A 19,009-nucleotide genomic window follows, 5' to 3' on the forward strand; every position below is an offset into this window, starting at 1 on the left:
TCGTCAGAGAAATATCTGGGGTCCTCCTCTGCTTCCCATGAGTCCTCCCCCTCGGTATCGGACACCAGCTCCCTGACTGCAGTCCGAATCCGAGCCCGTCTCGACGCCGAGGCACTACGTCCTCGATGGCGGGGTCGAGAAGAAGACTCCCACACCGGTGGCGATGAAGCTCCCTCCATCGACAACGCCGGGGAGTCAACTCGGGTGGCCCCCAAAGCAGATGCCACACGTGGCACCGAGACAGTCGAAACCGGTACCGTACGAGACACTGGCGTCGGAGACCTCAGCACGGGTGGAGAGCCAGCCGCCACATCCACTAACAGCACCGGCGGCGCAAGCAGCCCCGATACCGAAGCTGACAATCGCAGCAGCTCTTCCATGATCCCAGGAAGGATGGCTCAGAGGCGCTCGTCAAGAGAATCTGTCGAGAGAAGCTGAGGGGCCGGTGCAGGAGACGATGCCAGAAACTGCCTGTGGTGGGGAGGCGGTACCGGGCTGTCCGGAGAGAAGCGCATCGACACCTCCTGGATAGAGGGGGAGCGGTCCTCTCTGCGTCGACGCTTAGCGGGTGCCGAATCCTTCGGCGCCGCAGAGTTCTCGGTACCGTGGCAGGAAGGCAACCGATGGCGATGCTTCTTCGCCTTCGCTCGAAGCACGTCACCGGAAGCCCCCGGTACCGATGAGGAGGACGTGGAATCCACATGCCTCCTCGGGAGTCGGGTCCGCAAGAGAACGGTCCCGATGGCTCTGTACCGCAGGAGCCCTCGAGGCAGGTGGAGACCCGCTCGATGGCTCACTGCTACCAGAATGGGGGGCCGTATGGACAGCAATCACCTGCGCTCCCGACGTCGATGCACTCTCCGATGCCGACATCGACACCGCCGTCGATGACCTCGGTACCGCTGCCGACGTCAACCTCGAAGAACCGGATGGGGCTCCGAACAGCAGGTTCCACTGAGCCGATCTCACCGCCTGGGTCCTCTTTTTGAGTTGAAGACACAAAGTGCAGGCATTGGGACGATGACCAGCCCCCAGACACTGAAGACACGAAACGTGTGGATCAGCGAGCGAGATTGTCCGGTAGAACCGTGTGCACTTCTTGAAGCTGCTGGCAGGCTTCAATGACATGAGCGGAAAAATCGCGTCGGTGAAATCAAAACTCGTGATGATGCCGAAAAAAAAGGCACCAAAACCAGGGAAAAAAACCCGTACGGGCGGCCAAAAAGGCCGTGCACAAAAGCGAAAGGAAACTTAGAGGCCAAACACTAAGCTGTAAAGGAAACTCTTTTTTTTTTTTTTTTTTTTTTTTTTTTTAGATTTAAAACAAACAAGAAAGAAACTCAACGAGGAAAAAATCCCGAAGAGCAAACGAAGGGACGAACAGCGAAAACAAAGCTGTGAGGACTCTTTCTGGGGCGCAGAGCAGCGCAAAAAAACACCACCCTGACTGCGGGAAAAAAAAAAAGAGACTGAGGCGCGTTCGCGTTGCGGGCGGAAAGACGGTCGCAAGTGCGCGCGAGGGCTCTGCAAACTTTGTTGCTAGGAAGATTCCATTCCTGGGGCTGCCGTCGGACGTCACCCATATGTGAAAACAAGCAGCCTGCTTGTCCTCGGAGAACCCCACTTATCTACCCTTCTCCATTGAGAATACTGACCATTTAACTCTACTGTTTTCTATCATTTAAACAGTTTGTAATCCACAATAGGACATTACCTCCTATCCCATGACTTCCTAATTTCCTCAGGGGTCTTTCATGAGGTACTTTATCAAATGCCTTTTGAAAATCCACACAATATCAACTGGCTCACCTTTATCCATTATTTTTGTTCACCACTTCAAAGAAGTGTAATTGATTGGTGCGACAAGATTTCCCTTCATTAAATCCATGTTGGCTTTGTCTCATTAACCCATTCTTATGTATATGCTCTGTAATTTTGTTCTTTATAATAGTCTCTTCCATTTTGCCTGGCACAGACGTCAGGCTGAGTCTACAATTTCCTGGATCACCTCCGGAACCCATTTTCTTAGTCACTTCTGACTCAATAAGCTGAGCATAGGCTGGTTCTGGATAAAGATCCAGAATGTCGTAGGGTGTTTTATTTATTTGTTGCATTTGTATCCCACATTTTCTCACCTATTTGCAGGCTCAATGTGGCTTACAGTGTTCCGTTATGGCATGCGCCATTCCAGAGTAAAAGTTACAATTGGTGTTACACAGAGAGTAGGTTGACATGATAGAATTAATCTGGTAAGCATGGGGTGCAGTGAATCAGAAAAGGGTCGAGTGGTGATGTGTTGCAGTTACAATTATTGATCGTTGTGGTATGCCTTGTTGAAGAGATACGTCTTCAGAGATTTACGAAAGTTGGTTAGTTCGTAGATTGTTTTTAAGTTACGTGGTAATGCATTCCACATCTGTGTACCCGTGTATGAAAAGCTGGACGCATGTGTTAGTCTGTATTTCAGTTTTTTACAGCTTGGGAAGTGTAAGTTAAGGAATGTGCGGGCTGATCGTTTAGCATTTCTGGGTGGTAAGTCAACAAGGTCTAGCATGTAAGTCGGGGCATCTCCGTGAATGATTTTATGAACTAGTGTGCAGATCTTAAAAGTGATACGTTCCTTAAGTGGCAGCCAGTGTAGCTTTTCTCTTAGGGGTTTTGCGCTTTCGTATTTTGTTTTTCCAAATATGAGTCTGGCTGCAGTGTTCTGGGCTGTTTGAAGTTTCTTGATGATTTGTTCTTTGCAGCCAGCATAGAGTGCATTGCAGTAGTCAAGGTGACTCAGCACCATTGATTGTACCAGACTGCGGAAAATGGTCCTCAAGAAGAAGAGTTTTACCCTTTTAAGTTTCCACATTGAGTGGAACATCTTCTTAGTTGTGTTCTTCACTTGGTTTTCAGGTGTAAGATTTCGATCGATGGTAACTCTGAGAATTTTCAGGGTGTCTGCCACGGGAAGTGAAATGTTTGGTATGTTTATAGTGGTGAATTTACTTGTGTTATGTTGTGAAGTAAGTATGAGACATTGTGTTTTTTCTGCATTAAGTTTCAATTGAAATGCATCCGCCCATGAGTTCATTATTTGGAAGCCATTGTTTATGTCATTGGTGATTTCCTTTAGATCATGTTTGAATGGGATGTAGATCGTGACGTCATCTGCGTATATGTATGGATTGAGGTTTTGATCAGAAAGTAACTTGGCCAAGGGAGTCATCATTAGATTGAAGAGGTCGGTGAGAGGGGAGAGCCTTGAGGGACTCCGCATTCAGGTATCGGTGGGGCTGATGAGATCGCGTTAGATATCACTTGGTATGACCTCATGGTCAGGAATCCTCTGAACCAATTAAGAACGTTGCCTCCAACTCCAAAATATTCTAGGATGTGTAGTAGTATTTCATGGTTAACCATGTCGAAGGCACTGGACATATCAAATTGTAAGAGAAGTATGTTGTTGCCAGTTGCGATTGTTTGATTAAATCTAGTCAGGAGAGTGACAAGTACTGTTTCAGTGCGGTGGTTAGCCCGAAATCCTGATTGAGAATCATGAAGAATTGAGAATTTATTTAAGTAGTTGTTAAGTTGCTTAGTGACCATGCCTTCCGTTAGTTTTGTTATCAGCAGGATGGATGCTACTGAGCGATAACTGGTTAAGTCATTTGTACTTTTCTTTGCATATTTAGGTATAGGTGTGAGTAGAATGTTTCCTATGTCCTTTGGGAACAGTCCATTCTGTAGCATGTAGTTCATATTCATAGTGAGATCTGAAATGAATTGTTAAGGGGCGAGTTTTATAAGGTTGTTAGGGCAAATGTCTAGTTTGCAGCGGGACTTGGCAAATCTTCTGAGCATTTGGGAGATGATATCATCCGAGAGTGTGTCGAAGTTGGTCCATGTTCGGTCTGCTGGGAGTTCACCAGGGATTGGGTCTACACAATCAAGGAGTTTTGCGTAGTCGTCTGAGTTGGTAGGTATCATGAGTCATAACTTTACAATTTTCTCTTTGAAGTATTTTGCAAGGTCATCAGCTTACAGGGTGTCTATACCGTTAGAAGTAACCTGTGTAGTATTTAATAGTTTATTGACGAGTTGGAAAAGTTTATGTGTATCCTTGTAATCTAATCCAATTTTAGTTTTATAATATGATCTTTTAGTTTGTCTGATGGTATATTTGTATTTTCTTTGCAGTTGCTTCCAGGCATTGAGTGGGGTGTCGTCTTTCCTTTTGTTCCATGCCCGTTCTAATCTTCTAACTTGCATTTTTAGTGTTTTCAGTTCTTCACTGAACCAAGGTATTGCGTTCTTTCTATGTGAGGTTCTGGTTTGAAGTGGTGCTATGTTGTCTAATATGCTTCTGCATCTGTTGTCCCTATCTTGAATAAATTGGTATGATTCCGTTAATGCTGTCCATTCGTTATTGTAAAATTGTTGCCAGAATATCAATGGATCTATTTTACCTCTAGTAGTGTAAGTTAGTCGTTCTTGTTTGTGGTGTAGATTTTTTATTCGCCATTGAAGGGACAGATATGCTTTGTAGTGGTCGGACCATGGTGTAGCTGTCCATTTTATATCTGTTGGCACAAGATTTGGGTCTGAGGACAGTTTGTATGTAATGATGTCTAGTATGTGTCCTTTGGTGTGGGCTGACTGCATATGTGGCCAGTGGAGGTTCCACAATTGGAAGAAGTCCTTGCATTCATTTACATTTCAGGAGTTAGGATCTTCAAGATGAAAGTTGATATCCCCTACTATAAGTAGATTGGCAGTAGAAACACATGTGTTCGAAATAAAGTCCATAAAAGGCAATTTCAAGTTGGGGAAGTATGGATTCGGCTGTGGTTGTAACAATGAAGTGGGATCTATAGATTATAGCTATCCCTCCTCCTCTTTTCCCATTCCTTGTCCAGTGGATGATTTTGTAGCCCGGAGGGCATAGATCTAAATTATGGGGTCCTTAAGGTCATGAATCCAGGTTTCGCTTATGAATAAAAGATCTAGATTGTCTGTTGTGATCCAGTCTGTTATTGTTGTTGGTTTGTTAACTGCTGATCTGGCATTTATATAACCCAGTTGGATCACTTGGTAGGATTCGGTTGAGGACGTAGATGTATTAATTTTTATTAGTTGTCTTTCCCTTTGATATCTGGATTTTTTGTGTCCTCTCTTATCTTTCTGTTGATTGTGCCTGTGAATGGTGGGTTTTCCATTTAATTGGTTGTTAATCTTTTGGACAGGTGTGTTGGTTTTATGTTTTTATTCTCCTTTGTTAGTCTGGGAGTAAGTTAGTCTCACTCTTATGCAAAGAAGAGACTCCAATCCAGGTTTTATATGAAAACAAAAACTTTATTGAACTTCTGCAACAGGCTGTTCCAACCCTTTCAAACCAAGCAAGTTAATTTGTAATCCAACTTGATATCCGGTACAAGTTAGAGTCAGACTCCGGGATATAGTGTAAATCCACAGTCTACTGTATATACATATTTACATATTCTCCTGTCCATTTACTCATCCTTTATGGGTGAAACAACCTAAGGCTGTGCTCTGCAGCAAGCGATCACCATGCTGGATCAGACCGCCCTCTGTCCATTTCTCTTCGCCAAGGTGTACTTCTCTGGGCTACTATGTTGGGCTCCAACAGGCTCTTTCCCTGTTCTTGTTCCCAGGCTGGGTTCACCTGTTTCCCCCCTGGAGCATTCATCCACTTAAGAGTTAGTGCCTTATTGGCAGAAACCTTTGCTTTATTCAGCCTTAGTTTCTTGAACCCATCCAGGAAAAAAACCCTCTCCACAAGGGTCCCAGCGGGGGTAGAGGTGCTCTCCCAAACAACAACTTTTATTAGCTTCAAACTACTACTATTTAGCATTTCCTCCCCTATCATTCAATAACCGGGCGACAGCAAAGAAGGAGAAACCTAAGTAATCAAAATAGCGAGGTGGATTCAAAGAGGATATCAAAAGTCTTTATTGTAAACAAGTTGACAAATGGTTCATTTGTCAACTTGTTTACAATAAAAGATTCCTTGATATCCTCTTTGAATCCACCTCGCTTTTTTGTTTACTATTCAATAACCAGGAACATTTCTCTCAGAAGTTTCCCCACAAACACTCCCCTTGGGGCTGGGCTTCTCATTTCTCCATTACTAACCAATTACCTCCCCTGAACAACTCGAGGGAGGGGCTCCCATCAGTTTAGTAATCCCCATTATAATGGGGGATTACACTGATTAAATCATAGATAGCACCCAAAAAATAGGTCATACCAGAATTTATAAAGGCTATGGATCCTACCCCCACTGACAAATGCCTAAAGTTTTCCACCAATTGCTCTGACCACCTAAAATGTGCTTCAGCTTCATAGCTTCCACAGACAGACAGCCACCTTCAAGGCTAACAAACTACTAATGCTCACTTTAAAAGTGAATCCATTCTGCAGTCCTGGGGATCTTTCAATGCTGCAGCCTCCTCAAATCAAGACAGTCTTCTTCGTCAAAGACGCATATACTTTAGGTAGCTTGAATCCTTCAGATTGCTGACACTCTGCCGGATACAGCTTATACATATACTACTTAACACAATATGGAAACTTCCCTTCCACAGAAATATTTATCACTTGAAGGATAGGCAACGCCTTGGAAAGACTTTCCGATACCAACCAAAAGAGGATCATAGGATCCAGAACTAGAACTGGGCTTATCCATTGAAATATTAAAGAGTGGACAAAACCTGGAATATTTAAAAGAGCCAAATCTTCTACCAAAAATATGGACCACAGAAGGATACAGCAGCCAATATGAACACCAACAAACTGCTCATGATAATATACCTCCTCCCCCTAATACACTACGCATGGACTATTCACAACATAAACACTAATCTACCCACAACACACACACCCTACATACAACCCACGCACTACTCACCAGAACAAAAGAATAACCATCAACAAAAAGGAAAGATAAACATACATGGAAACAACAAAAAGAAAGGGAAGAAAGGACACAACAAAACTAGAGACCAAGAAAGCAGACAACTAATAAGAATTAATACAACGGCGTCCCAAACCGAACTCTACCATTCAATTCAAATGGGCTACGTAAACGCCAGATCTGTAATAACCAAAACACAGGATATAACAGACTGGATTACTGAAGACAATCTTGACTTCCTATTCATTACATTGAGGCAATTTCGAGTTGTGGCAATATGGATTCGCCTGTGTTTGTGACGGTGAATTCAGATTTGTATATTATGGCTAATCCTCCTCCTCTTTTACCTTTTCTTGTCCAGTGGGTAATTTTGTATCCCGGTGGGCATAGTTCTAAGATAATAGGGTCTTTGAGGTCGTGTATCCAATTATCTTAGAACTATGCCCACCGGGATACAAAATTACCCACTGGACAAGAAAAGGTAAAAGAGAAGGAGGATTAGCCATAATATACAAATCTGAATTCACCGTCACAAACACAGGCGAATCCATATTGCCACAACTCGAAATTGCCTCAATAAGAATCAATAACCCAAAACTGCAGGATCAACTTAACGCAGTTATACTTTATAGACCACCAGGCAAATGGCAAGAATCCCAAACACACCTCATGGACTTTATTTCGAACACTTGCAACTTTTCCTCAAACCTCATCATAATAGGAGACATCAACTTACACCTTGAAGATACCACCACAACAAGTACCCAAGAATGCAAAGAGTTCTTACAGCTATGGGACCTCCAAGAACCAAACTCGCAACAAACTCACAAAAAAGGACACACACTAGATATCATCACACACAAATTTGATCACAATGCAAACCTTATATTAACAGATACTAAATGGACACCTGTACTGTGGTCAGACCATTACAAAGCTTATATCACCCTCCTATGGAGAATGAAAGACACAACTAACAAACAAACACGAAAAACTTACACCACGAGAGGAAAAATAGATCCGATAAAATTCTGGCAACAGATCTACCACGACGGATGGACAATTGAGGCAGACACAATCCAATTCCTCTCAGAATGGGATAATAGATGCAAATCAATACTAGACAACATTGTCCCAATCCAAACCAGAACCTTGCACAGAAAGAACTCACTACCATGGTTCAATGAAGAACTGAAAAAACTCAAAACAGGAAATTGGAACGAGCGTGGATTAAAAAGAAAGACGACCCCACACTCACCGCTTGGAAACAACTCCAAAGGAAATATAAATATAGCATAAGACAATCCAAAAGATCATACTACAAAACTAAAATAGGACCAAATTATAAAGACACACACAAACTCTTCCAACTTGTAAATAAATTGTTGGACACCGCACCAGTCATGAACAACAGCAAAGAAACACCAGGAGCTGACAACCTTGCGAAATACTTTAAAGAGAAAATCATACAACTGCGACTCAAAATACCTGTCAGCCCCATTGAATACACTACATTCCTAGACTACCTAGACCCAGACCCAGGAGTATACCCTGCAGGCAGGATCTGGACTGAATTCGAAACACTATCAGAAGATATCATCTCACAAGCACTTAAAAAATTTGCCAAATCACATTGCAAATTAGATGTATGCCCAAATAACCTTATGAAATCAGCCCCTCAACAATTCATAATAGATCTAACGAACCACGTGAACTTTATGTTACAAAATGGACTCTTCCCAAGTGAGAAAGGAAATATTTTACTCACCCCCATACCTAAAGATGCAAAGAAAAATGCTAACGATTTAACTAACTATAGACCAGTTGCATCCATTCCCTTAATTACCAAAATAACGGAAGGGTTGGTGACCAAACAACTCACAGATTACCTATACAAGTTCTCATCACTACACGACTCCCAATCAGGATTTCACTCTAACCACAGTACCGAAACCGTACTAGTCACGCTCATGACCAAATTCAAACAAATGATAGCAACTGGCAAGAATATACTACTTCTACAATTCGACATGTCAAGCGCCTTCGACATGGTTGATCATGGAATTTTATTACACATCCTCGAATACTTCGGTATCGGAGGTAAAGTTCTCAATTGGTTCAAGGGGTTCCTAACTACACGCTCATATCAAGTCACAGCAAATTCGACTACATCAGCCTCTTGGACACCTGAATGCGGAGTTCCACAGGGATCCCCCCTCTCACCGACCATATTCAACCTAATGATGACACCCTTAGCCAAACTACTATCGATGCAAAACCTCAACCCATATATATACGCTGACGACGTAACGATCTTCATCCCATTCAAACAAGACCTAAATGAAATTTCCAATGAAATCAACCAAAGTTTACATATTATGCACTCTTGGGCAGATGCATTTCAGCTGAAACTGAATGCGGAAAAAACCCAATGCCTAGTACTCACCTCGCAACATAACAAAGACAAATTTACCACCGTCAACACACCAAAACTAAATCTACCAATCTCGGATACCCTAAAGATTCTTGGAGTCACCATTGATCGGCATCTAACACTTGAGAATCATGCAAAAAGCACAACCAAAAAGATGTTTCACTCAATGTGGAAACTAAAAAGAATAAGACCATTTTTTCCAAGGATCATCTTCCGCAATCTGGTACAATCATTGGTACTCAGTCATCTGGATTATTGTAACTCACTCTATGCCGGCTGTAAAGAACATATACTGAAAAAACTCCAAACAGCCCAGAACACAGCGGCCAGACTAATATTCGGTAAACCAAAATATGAAAGTGCAAAGCCCCTACGAGAGAAACTGCACTGGCTCCCACTGAAAGAACGAATCACGTTGAAAATATGCACCCTCGTTCATAAAATTATCCATGGAGATGCCCCAGCCTATATGTCAGACCTAAAAAAATCCTCTCGAACATTCCTTAATCTTCATTTCCCCAACTGCAAAGGTCTGAAATACAAATTAACACACGCCTCCACCTTCTCATATATGAGCACGCAACTCTGGAACGCGCTACCAAGCTATTTGAAGGCAACCTATGAACTGACTAACTTCCATAAACTACTAAAGTCTCATCTCTTTGAAAAGATATACCACAAAGAATAAAATATATAATATCTCCAAATACACCTACAAACGTCGTAACACGTCCATTGTTTCACAATGTCTCTCTTACACCAATATATTATATTCCTAATGTCTGATAATGTCTTCTGTAATACTACTATCTCGTATTCCTAATGTCTGTCAATGTCTTCTGTAAAGCCACTATCTTGTACTTCATGACCATGTAACCCAAAATCCTTCTGTAAAACCAAATGTATATCTCTTGCTATTTCCATTATCCATGAATATATTGTAAGCCACATTGAGCCTGCAAAGAGGTGGGAAAATGTGGGATACAAATACAATAAATAAATAAATAAATCTACATCTCCTCTAACCCAAAGTGTTGCTCTGTCAAATTTAAATCTAGCCCCTCCTCTGCTCTAGAACTACATAAAGCCTATCATCTTGATCTGTTACCCTTACCAACCTGGATGACTTAACAGGGACATTAGGTAAACCACGCATTTGGACCAGTCTGAAGGGATGTTAAGGACATTTTTTTTTTCAAGTCAGAAAAAACCCTTAGGCTCTTGCTACTTTTTTTTTTTTTTTTTTTAATAGACTGACTAAGAAAATAGAAATAAAATCCTACTAAACCACCAGAGACTGCACAGGAAGCCTACCACCTGCTGGATGCTGGAGACTTGACAAATACTGGCCAGGAAGTTGAACAGGATTCTTAAGTGACATCACCACAGCTCCACCTCCTGGCAGGATAGCACAAACCCAAGTGTCTGAACTTGTCTGGTGGGATAATAAGTAACCGCTGCTGGTATCTAGGATAAGCAACACAGTATCCTTTTTTCAAAAGTGGCTCATAGTTTCTACATATCTAATAGTCTCAGAGGAATTAATATTTTACCAACCACTAATGTCTGTTTTACCAAAAATTCTCAGGTGTGAAACACAAAACTACTTTTCAGGGATTCAAAACTCCTACGTTTTGAACAACTCTTTCCCTCTCAAAACACACGCATCCCTCCCAAGTACCAGTGAACTGAACAAGAACCAGAAAACTGCATTCTCAGATAGGATGAAAGCACATTGTTTCTGGAACATCACATTTCTCACGTGATTGCTGGTACCATGGTGGGAACCCCCAAAGATCAGATTATCTGATTTTTATTCTGCCCCAAGTACGAAAATAAAATGTTCTTACAGGCAAACACGGGATTACAAGTTACACCAACTAGGCAATGATCAGTCAGTTAGCAATCCAAGAAACATTGGTGCCTCACCATTGGTTTGAGCTGAGCCGCTTGTTTGCCTTCTGATCCATGAAACTGGGTCTCCTTCCTACCCCAGCCGAGCGTGACAAACTTTCCTAAGGAGGAACAGCAAAGACCAGAAACAAGCTCAAGAGATAGTATAAAGGCATGAAATCAAAACAAAACTATTACCTGCTCTATCAATTTTTCCCACAATGCTCTTCAGAAATTTAATGTTTAAGTGACACTTGTATCATTTATATATCTAGACAGTATAAATTTATTTCATAATTACAAGGTAGCCATTTCAGCAATCCAAGCAATTTTTTTAGCGTTCACAATAGAACCAGCAATTATACAAATGGAATGATAACCCACGTTACTCTCTTTAACTATAATTATGTAATCATATAATGAAATTCTACAAGGCTACATGGCTTGGAAGTGCTCAAGGAGAATATTAGAAATACAGCAGGCAAATATGCTCGCTCAGTTGGGGGGATGAGCAGGGGCAAATATGGGTTGCACCTGATCAAGATGCAGCAGCCATAGGGTCACTTCCTGTTTTACACTACTTGCCATTTTGGATGAGTCACATAACAGGAAGTGACATCCATTGCCAGACGCCAACCCCCACAGTCTCTGAGGACAGTTTGCTCACACACTACAGGAAGCGAGAGCAGATGCAGTTATGTTAGTTTTATTTTTCCATATCCTTAAACTGTTTTCTTATTTTTTGTTTTATTTTGTTTTTATCAAACCACGGGCACAATGATTCTGCCACATCTGCAAACCTCTTACTGCCTTTAAAACAAAGTGGTTTGGTTTTGTTTTTTTTACACAACTGTGCTGTCAGATTTTCTTTTTTTGTTTTTTGCAAAAATAAGTCTGTTAAAAAAAAAAAAAAAAAACCAAAACGAAACACAAACAAAACCCAAAAAACAGGTTAAATAAATGTCAACAGATCAACACTGCTCTCTCATATATGCATGGTGTGAACAAACTGTGCAAGTGCTGATTTTTTTTTTCAGTGTGCAATTGCCTGCCTGCCTCATTATCCTGCTTTTTACAGCACCTAAAGAACATCTCCTTGTACAAAGTCTGAATTTATTTTTTCTCTCTGGTTCAAAAAACACAGAATAGCAACTAGTTTTCTCAGCTTCCTTAGCACAAAATGTCTTTTGTACACAGATAGGCACAACACTGTTTAAGCTAGCTCAGACAGCCCTACCCTCATCATGAGGGCACACGTGCCTGAAGGATCCCCTCTCCTTCCACATCTTCCTAATGAAAAAAAAAGAAAAAAAAACTAGCAAACAGATCTAGCCAGCAGCCTCCCTCCTCCCCCCCCAAAAAAAACACCCCACTCCCCCTTTCTGCTTTTACACAACCAGCATATCACACCAAGTTGTTGGCACACGTGCAAAGCCACAATTCACATCTTGTGAAAAAAAAGCTGGCAGCCTAGAACAATGTGCAATGCTTTTTAAGTTATGCTTTCTCTATAGAAACTTTTGTGAGTGTGTGAAGAAGAGAATACAGCCCTATCAAGAGAAAAAGCAACCTGTGTGTGACTGGTTAGAATGGTTTTCAATGTAGAACTTTGTCAATCTGTGGGATGGCAAGTGTAGTTTTAAACTGGGCAACCCCTTCCAAACCCTCACCACCTCTGGTTGCTGTTTTTGGACTTGGCAATTTCTCGGAGTCTTTAGGTTTCGCTCAAACCTGCCTCCCTACAGGCATACCAGAGATCCCTTCAGACACAGATCAACTCCAGCCTGTGATTTATGCTATCAGCAAATTACACTGTCCCCTCTCTCAGATAAAACCCTAAAATGCATTTATTTACAGAGCATGCCAATTCCCCCACACACCTCCTTCTCCCCCCCCCCCCCCCCCCATTCCTTCACTCTGTCCCTTTCAGACAACCTCCCTTTACTATGTTTCTCTGGCTCAACCACTCCCTAGTCCCTCTTATAGCTTCCTCTTTCTGCAATGTCCTCTTTAACAACAGGGGTTGTTTGACTCTTGCAGACCCTGTTTAGCTTATGCTATTTTCTGACCCTGATAGATGGAAAGTAGTTGGGTTGTGTGTGTTTAGATCACCGACAAGACGCTGCTATTTATACTTAAAGTTTGGCAGGGGTGAGATTGGCAAGACATGCCCAGGCATGTTCTATATTCCAATAGACTCGCTGTGGGGGCACTCAGGATCTATTGTTTTGCTTTCACTGCAGCTGCTCTTTGCTGATCCCCTTGAAGCCACTTTACATCTATCAGGATGCTCCCATCTTAAATTTGGGCGACCCACAGTTGCTGCCATCTTGAAAAAGGGGTGTGGCCTAGGTGGAGATATGTCACCACTTCCAGTAAAACCACAAAAATGTTGGGTTTTGAGGGAGGCTATGATATCACTTCTGGTGATGGAGCAGGGTGGGAGGGTGTGGATCGGGTGGACCTTCGATTCTGATTGGCTGACAACTCAGATGTGGGAGTGGCACCTGTCAAAATCAATTATGCAAATTAGGGAAGTGAACCTTAATACTCAACAGGAAGACCTAAACTTTAGGTCAACTCAGGCCCTTGAATCCAGACTGAGACCCCGACAGCTGTGGAAGAGGGAGCAGGTCAGGAGGGAGTGTCTTGTGGTCTGCTAAAAACTGGCAGGTGGCTGTTTTATTGTTTTGTCGCCACTGCTGGGTGGTACTGGGTTGAAAGTGGGTGGGCCCAGGCTCACCCACTACGCCCCTGCTGTAGTGCACTTGGGAGGAGCAAGGGTCTGCCTTATCTTTGTAGGACATTGGATCTCGTGGACCCATGGCGGTTATTAAATCCCACTTTCTGCATGTACAAACGCAAGTACATTATTCATGGTCTCGGATAGACTATATCTTGCTCTCCACATCTCTTTTTTCTAGGATTGCACAGGCTGTGCTGGGACTAATGGAGGTCTCTGATCACACCGTGCTATGGATAGATTTGGAGTTGGTCAGCGGCAGGGAGCTTCAGGTTTCTGGAAACTTCCATCATATCTGGCCACAGACCCTGACTTTCGGGATTTCTTAATATAGAAGTGAACTTATTACTCTGAGATGAATAGTCCTCCCTTCTGCACCCCTCTTTTGTTTTGGGAGACCTCGAAAGCAGTTCTTCATAGGGATAGTATTGGTTACATGTATGCTCGTGCCAAGAGGCTTAATTAGGGCATTATACATTTGGAGCAGCAGCCAAACAAGCACATATAAAGTGTTCTTCAATGGCCAATCACAAGGCCATGATGACTACGTTGGCCACCCTGAATTCAGTTATCCACTAACGCACACGGAAACCACTTTTCTCACATCTGTTTTCCTTTTATCGTTAAGGGAACAAGGCTGGCAAGCTGTTTGCGCGAATAGTGAAAGCCTGGTCACATCCAAAATTTGTTCCTTCGTTAGTTGCACCCGATGGTTCTTGCCCCCCAGACTTTTTTTTTTTAATTATTATTCTTTGCTCATGTACACAGCGGATCCAGAACCAACAGGTTCATCTTTGAGTGACTACCATAAGGACTCGGGTCTCCCGGTGCTTATGGCTGAAATGTAATCAAAGTTGAAATGCACCGTTACGCGCGTGAGAGGTTTCAACTTGTCATTAAATGTCTTGGTGGAAACACTTGGTTTGAATGCACAATTATCAATTCCACTTAAATACTATCATGGCCATCTGTGGGACCTGGGGCTGATAGGTTTCCCCTGGAATATTACAAACTTTTGTCTCCCCAAGAGGCGGTAGTTACTCGAAGTTCTCTTCCCCGTTGGGCTAACGAGGCTCTCATAACCCTAGTCCAGGCAGGACGCCTGATCGTCTGGAGTACTTTCATCCTATCTCCCTTCTAAATAATCAATGTAAAAATTTTGGGCCGCATAGTGGCAGATCACTTGGCTCCCCTCATCCCCCACCTGGTGGGAGACCACCAGGTGGGCTTTAAGAGCCACCATTCGGTCCTAAATGTTCAGAAGGCACTGCTTGCAGTAGCAGAGTCAGGCCACCTGGGATCTGTTGCTCTTAGTAAGTTTAGACGCCAAAAAAGAATTCGACCATGTATAGTCTATGTGTTGCGATATGTAGGAATCACTAGATGGTTTTTGAATACAATATTAGTGTTATATGCCTCCTCCACGTCCACCATTTTGGTAAACAGCTTGCAATCCCCCTCGTTTCCTGATGCCAAGGGCACGAGACAGGGTTGCCCCCTTTCTTCCCTGTTTCTCTTATATTTGGAACCCCTATTATGGTCAATCATCCGCGCGACCCCGTGATATCAGGCATTGTACTTCCAAATTGTCAGTGAAGGTGCATGCGTGACATATTACTCACACTTACCAGGCCTCAACATTCCTTGCCTCATGTCTTAGAGATCATCTGGGTTCTATTCCAGCTTCCATCTTAATCTACATAAATCAGAGGCCCTCTCGATTCAGTCATCAATTCGGGACCACTGGGTCAGGGAGTTTCCATTTCAATGGGCAGATGGCCAACTTAAAGTACTTGGATATTTATATCCCCTCAGACTTGACACACTTACGTACCGCTAACTTGACCCCTCTTTAGACTTCCAATAGGTCAACACTTAAGATGTGGCAGACCCTGCCTATCTCCCTAATGGGACTTGTGGCTTTATATAACATGATTATAGTGCCCAAGTGGACGTACAAGCTACAGATCCATTATTTTTGTTCCAACATGAAGATAAAGTTTTACATCGTCTGGTCACCCATTTTTTTGTGGAGGGGGTATTGCTCCTGGCTTACTAAGTCTCAAACATACCTGCCTCACATCCAGGGGGGCTTGGGGGTATTAAATATTCAATTGTTTTTGGTAGCTAGTTGCATGAGACATCACCGATTGCATACCAAAATGGTACAAGAAAGAAAATGTACCACAGAATCAAGCTCCTGCTGCCACAACACTTTAGCTTTTGGCTTCACGCATCATGTCGGCCAATTTTAGAACACCATCCCACTTGGTTCCCTCCCTTCTTGTCACCACATCATCGGGAATGGCACTGGATGTGCAAAGTTTTCCAAATTAACCCTTCATCATCCCCCCCCCCCCCCCCCCACTCCTGCCTATATCGGGTAATATGGACTTTTCTGTGAGAAATTCTTCACAATCCTTTTCTCGGTGAAAAAGGAGAGGACATTTGTATCTCTTTCATGTCCTGGCAGAGGACGGAACACTTAAGCTGTTTGCTGACAAGCAGGCTGACCATTGGCTTCATTCTGTTGACCAATTTGCCTATATACAACTCCAACATTATGTGGTCACTCTCCCTAGGGTTTCTCTATCTGCTGATGTATGGGAGGTCTTGGTGGAAACACTTGGTTTGAATGCACAATTATCAATTCCACTTAAATACTATCATGGCCATCTGTGGGAGCATTTGACTATGACAGATTGGCACAGAAATGGTCACAAGATTTGGCCCTTTATTTGCAGGGTACCTGACTTGCTTGTTGAGTGTATATAAATTCACAGTGTGTGCAGTGTTCTGAGAATTACAATTTATGTTGGTTATGCGCCTTTACATTTCCCCTCATAGGGCATTTCGAGCTACACTGCGTCCCAACAATGATTGCCCCAAATGCGCAGGAATTGGAGCACACCTAGGTCAAATGTTTTGGTTGTGCCCATCTGTCTTATGTTTTTGGACCCATGTATCACAATTTTGGCAAACATTTTGGAAGCCCATCCCATTTCTTTTATTTGAAGTATTTCAATTGCAAGGGCCGGCGCCGTCCGGTATGAAGGCCTTCCTAAAGCGTGCATCACTTTTGGGTAAAAAGACTATTCTAACACGTGGCTCTCGCTGGACCCTCCCTCCTTACAGCACTGGAGGGCTTCAATGATCATGCCAAGCACACTGGAGCATAGAGACATTCAGGACCTTTCATCTGCAAAGGATGAACATTATCTCCAGCTTTGGTCGCCCTTTTGGGCCACTCTTATGCCTCTAGCCCAGAGTCGAATACTGAATGGTTAATACACTGGCACAGTCTGTATGGGTATAGTCTTTGGATGGGAGGTGGGAGTAGGGCTGAGTTATGATCTGTGACATGTAATATTTATATCTGTACAGCCTATGTTGTACGGTTTCTCCTCATTAATAAAAATGATTTATATAAAAAAATTGTACTTTGACAGCTAACAGGCAGCCACTGATGCTCATAATAGTGGTGAAACATGAACCCAAACCAGAAATTTTAATTTTAATTGCTGTGTGCCAAAATTAACTGCATACGGTGTAAGATTACTTTTGCAACTCCATTATACAATGAATTATAATAGTCTACATGATTTATCACTAATGCAAACACTAGTGTCAATAAAGCCTTAAGATCAAGCATTATACAGTCATCCAAGAGACTGCCTATTGGTGAACAGTATCAAAGCAGAATCATTTACCATATACTATGGCACATAGGACATAAGCTTGCCATACTGGGGCAGACCAAAGATCTATCAAGCCCAGTTTCCCATTTCTAATGGTAGCCAATCTAGGTCACAAAGACCTGGTAAGAGAACAGTAACAAACTTTATGCTGCTTATCCTAAAAGCAAGCAGTGAAGTCCATCTTAATAATAGCTTATGGATTTTTCTTTTAGGAAATGATCCAAATCTTTTTTAAAATCCTGCTAAGCTAACCGCTTTTACCACATTCTCTGGCAATGAATTCCAGAGTTTAATCACACATTCAGTGAAGAAATATTTTCTCTGGTTTGATTTAAAATGTACTACTAAGTAGTTTCATTGTGTGCCCTCTAGTCCTAGTATTTTTGGAAAGAGTAAAACAAGCGATTCACGTCTACCCATTCCACTCCATTGAGTATTTTATAGACCTCAGTCGAATCTCCGCTCAGCCGTCTTCTCCAAGCTGAAGAGCCACATATGCTTTAGCCTTTCCTGATAGGGAAGTCATCCCATCCCCTTTATCATTTTCGTTGCCTTTCTCTGTACCTTTTTTAAATTTTGCTATATCTGAGATGCGTAACCAGAACTGCACACAGTATTTGAGGTGTGGTCACATCATGTATCAATACAAAGGCATTATAAAACAAACATTCTCATTTTTGTTTACTATTCTTTTCCTAATAGTTCCTAACATTCTGTTTGCTTTCTTAGACACCGCTGCACATTGAGCAGAGGGTTTCAATTTATCAATGATGACACCACTCGTAATATGGAACCTTGAGTCACATAACTATAGTTTGGGTTCCTCTTTCCCACATGCATCACTTTGCACTTGCAAACAGTTGACAATAATAATTTGCTACCTTGAAAATCTGTCTGCTCTTTATTTAAAGATGACTGGTCTATAATGGTCTCTATTGCAATCTTGCTATCGAGATACCCCATCTTCCTTGTTTTGGCGATATCCTTTTGTTCTGTACCCATGTGCTTTTGAGCGACTGTTGGCCTTCTTCCAGTTTCTAGTTTAAAAGTTGCTCTATCATTTTCCTTTATCATTGGTACCCACAGACAGCAGGCTCCTCTCCAGCACTATCTAAAATCTTATCTACGTGATGCAAGGAGGTCTGCCACCTTCGCACCAGACAGGAAAGTGACCAAATCCTCACATCCACCAGTCACCCAGCTATCTACATGCCTAATGATCGAATTTCCAACTACAACGGCCATCCTAATCCTAACCCTTCCCCTCCTGGACAGAAGCCCCTGGAGATACATCCTCAGTGTGAGAGGATACTGCATCC

General features: G+C 42.5%; 1 protein-coding gene across 1 annotated transcript in view; it reads right to left on the reverse strand.

Moving 5' to 3' along the window:
- ELP1 (elongator complex protein 1) overlaps window positions 1–19,009 on the reverse strand; it is a 1,128,708-nt gene that overhangs the window by 1,032,372 nt on the left and 77,327 nt on the right. The window contains 1 exon segment of the mRNA XM_030194341.1: window positions 11,286–11,371. Coding sequence (XP_030050201.1) covers window positions 11,286–11,371 — 86 coding nt within the window.

The sequence above is a fragment of the Microcaecilia unicolor genome, chromosome 2, assembly GCF_901765095.1.
Source record: "Microcaecilia unicolor chromosome 2, aMicUni1.1, whole genome shotgun sequence".
NCBI classification, from domain to species: domain Eukaryota; kingdom Metazoa; phylum Chordata; class Amphibia; order Gymnophiona; family Siphonopidae; genus Microcaecilia; species Microcaecilia unicolor.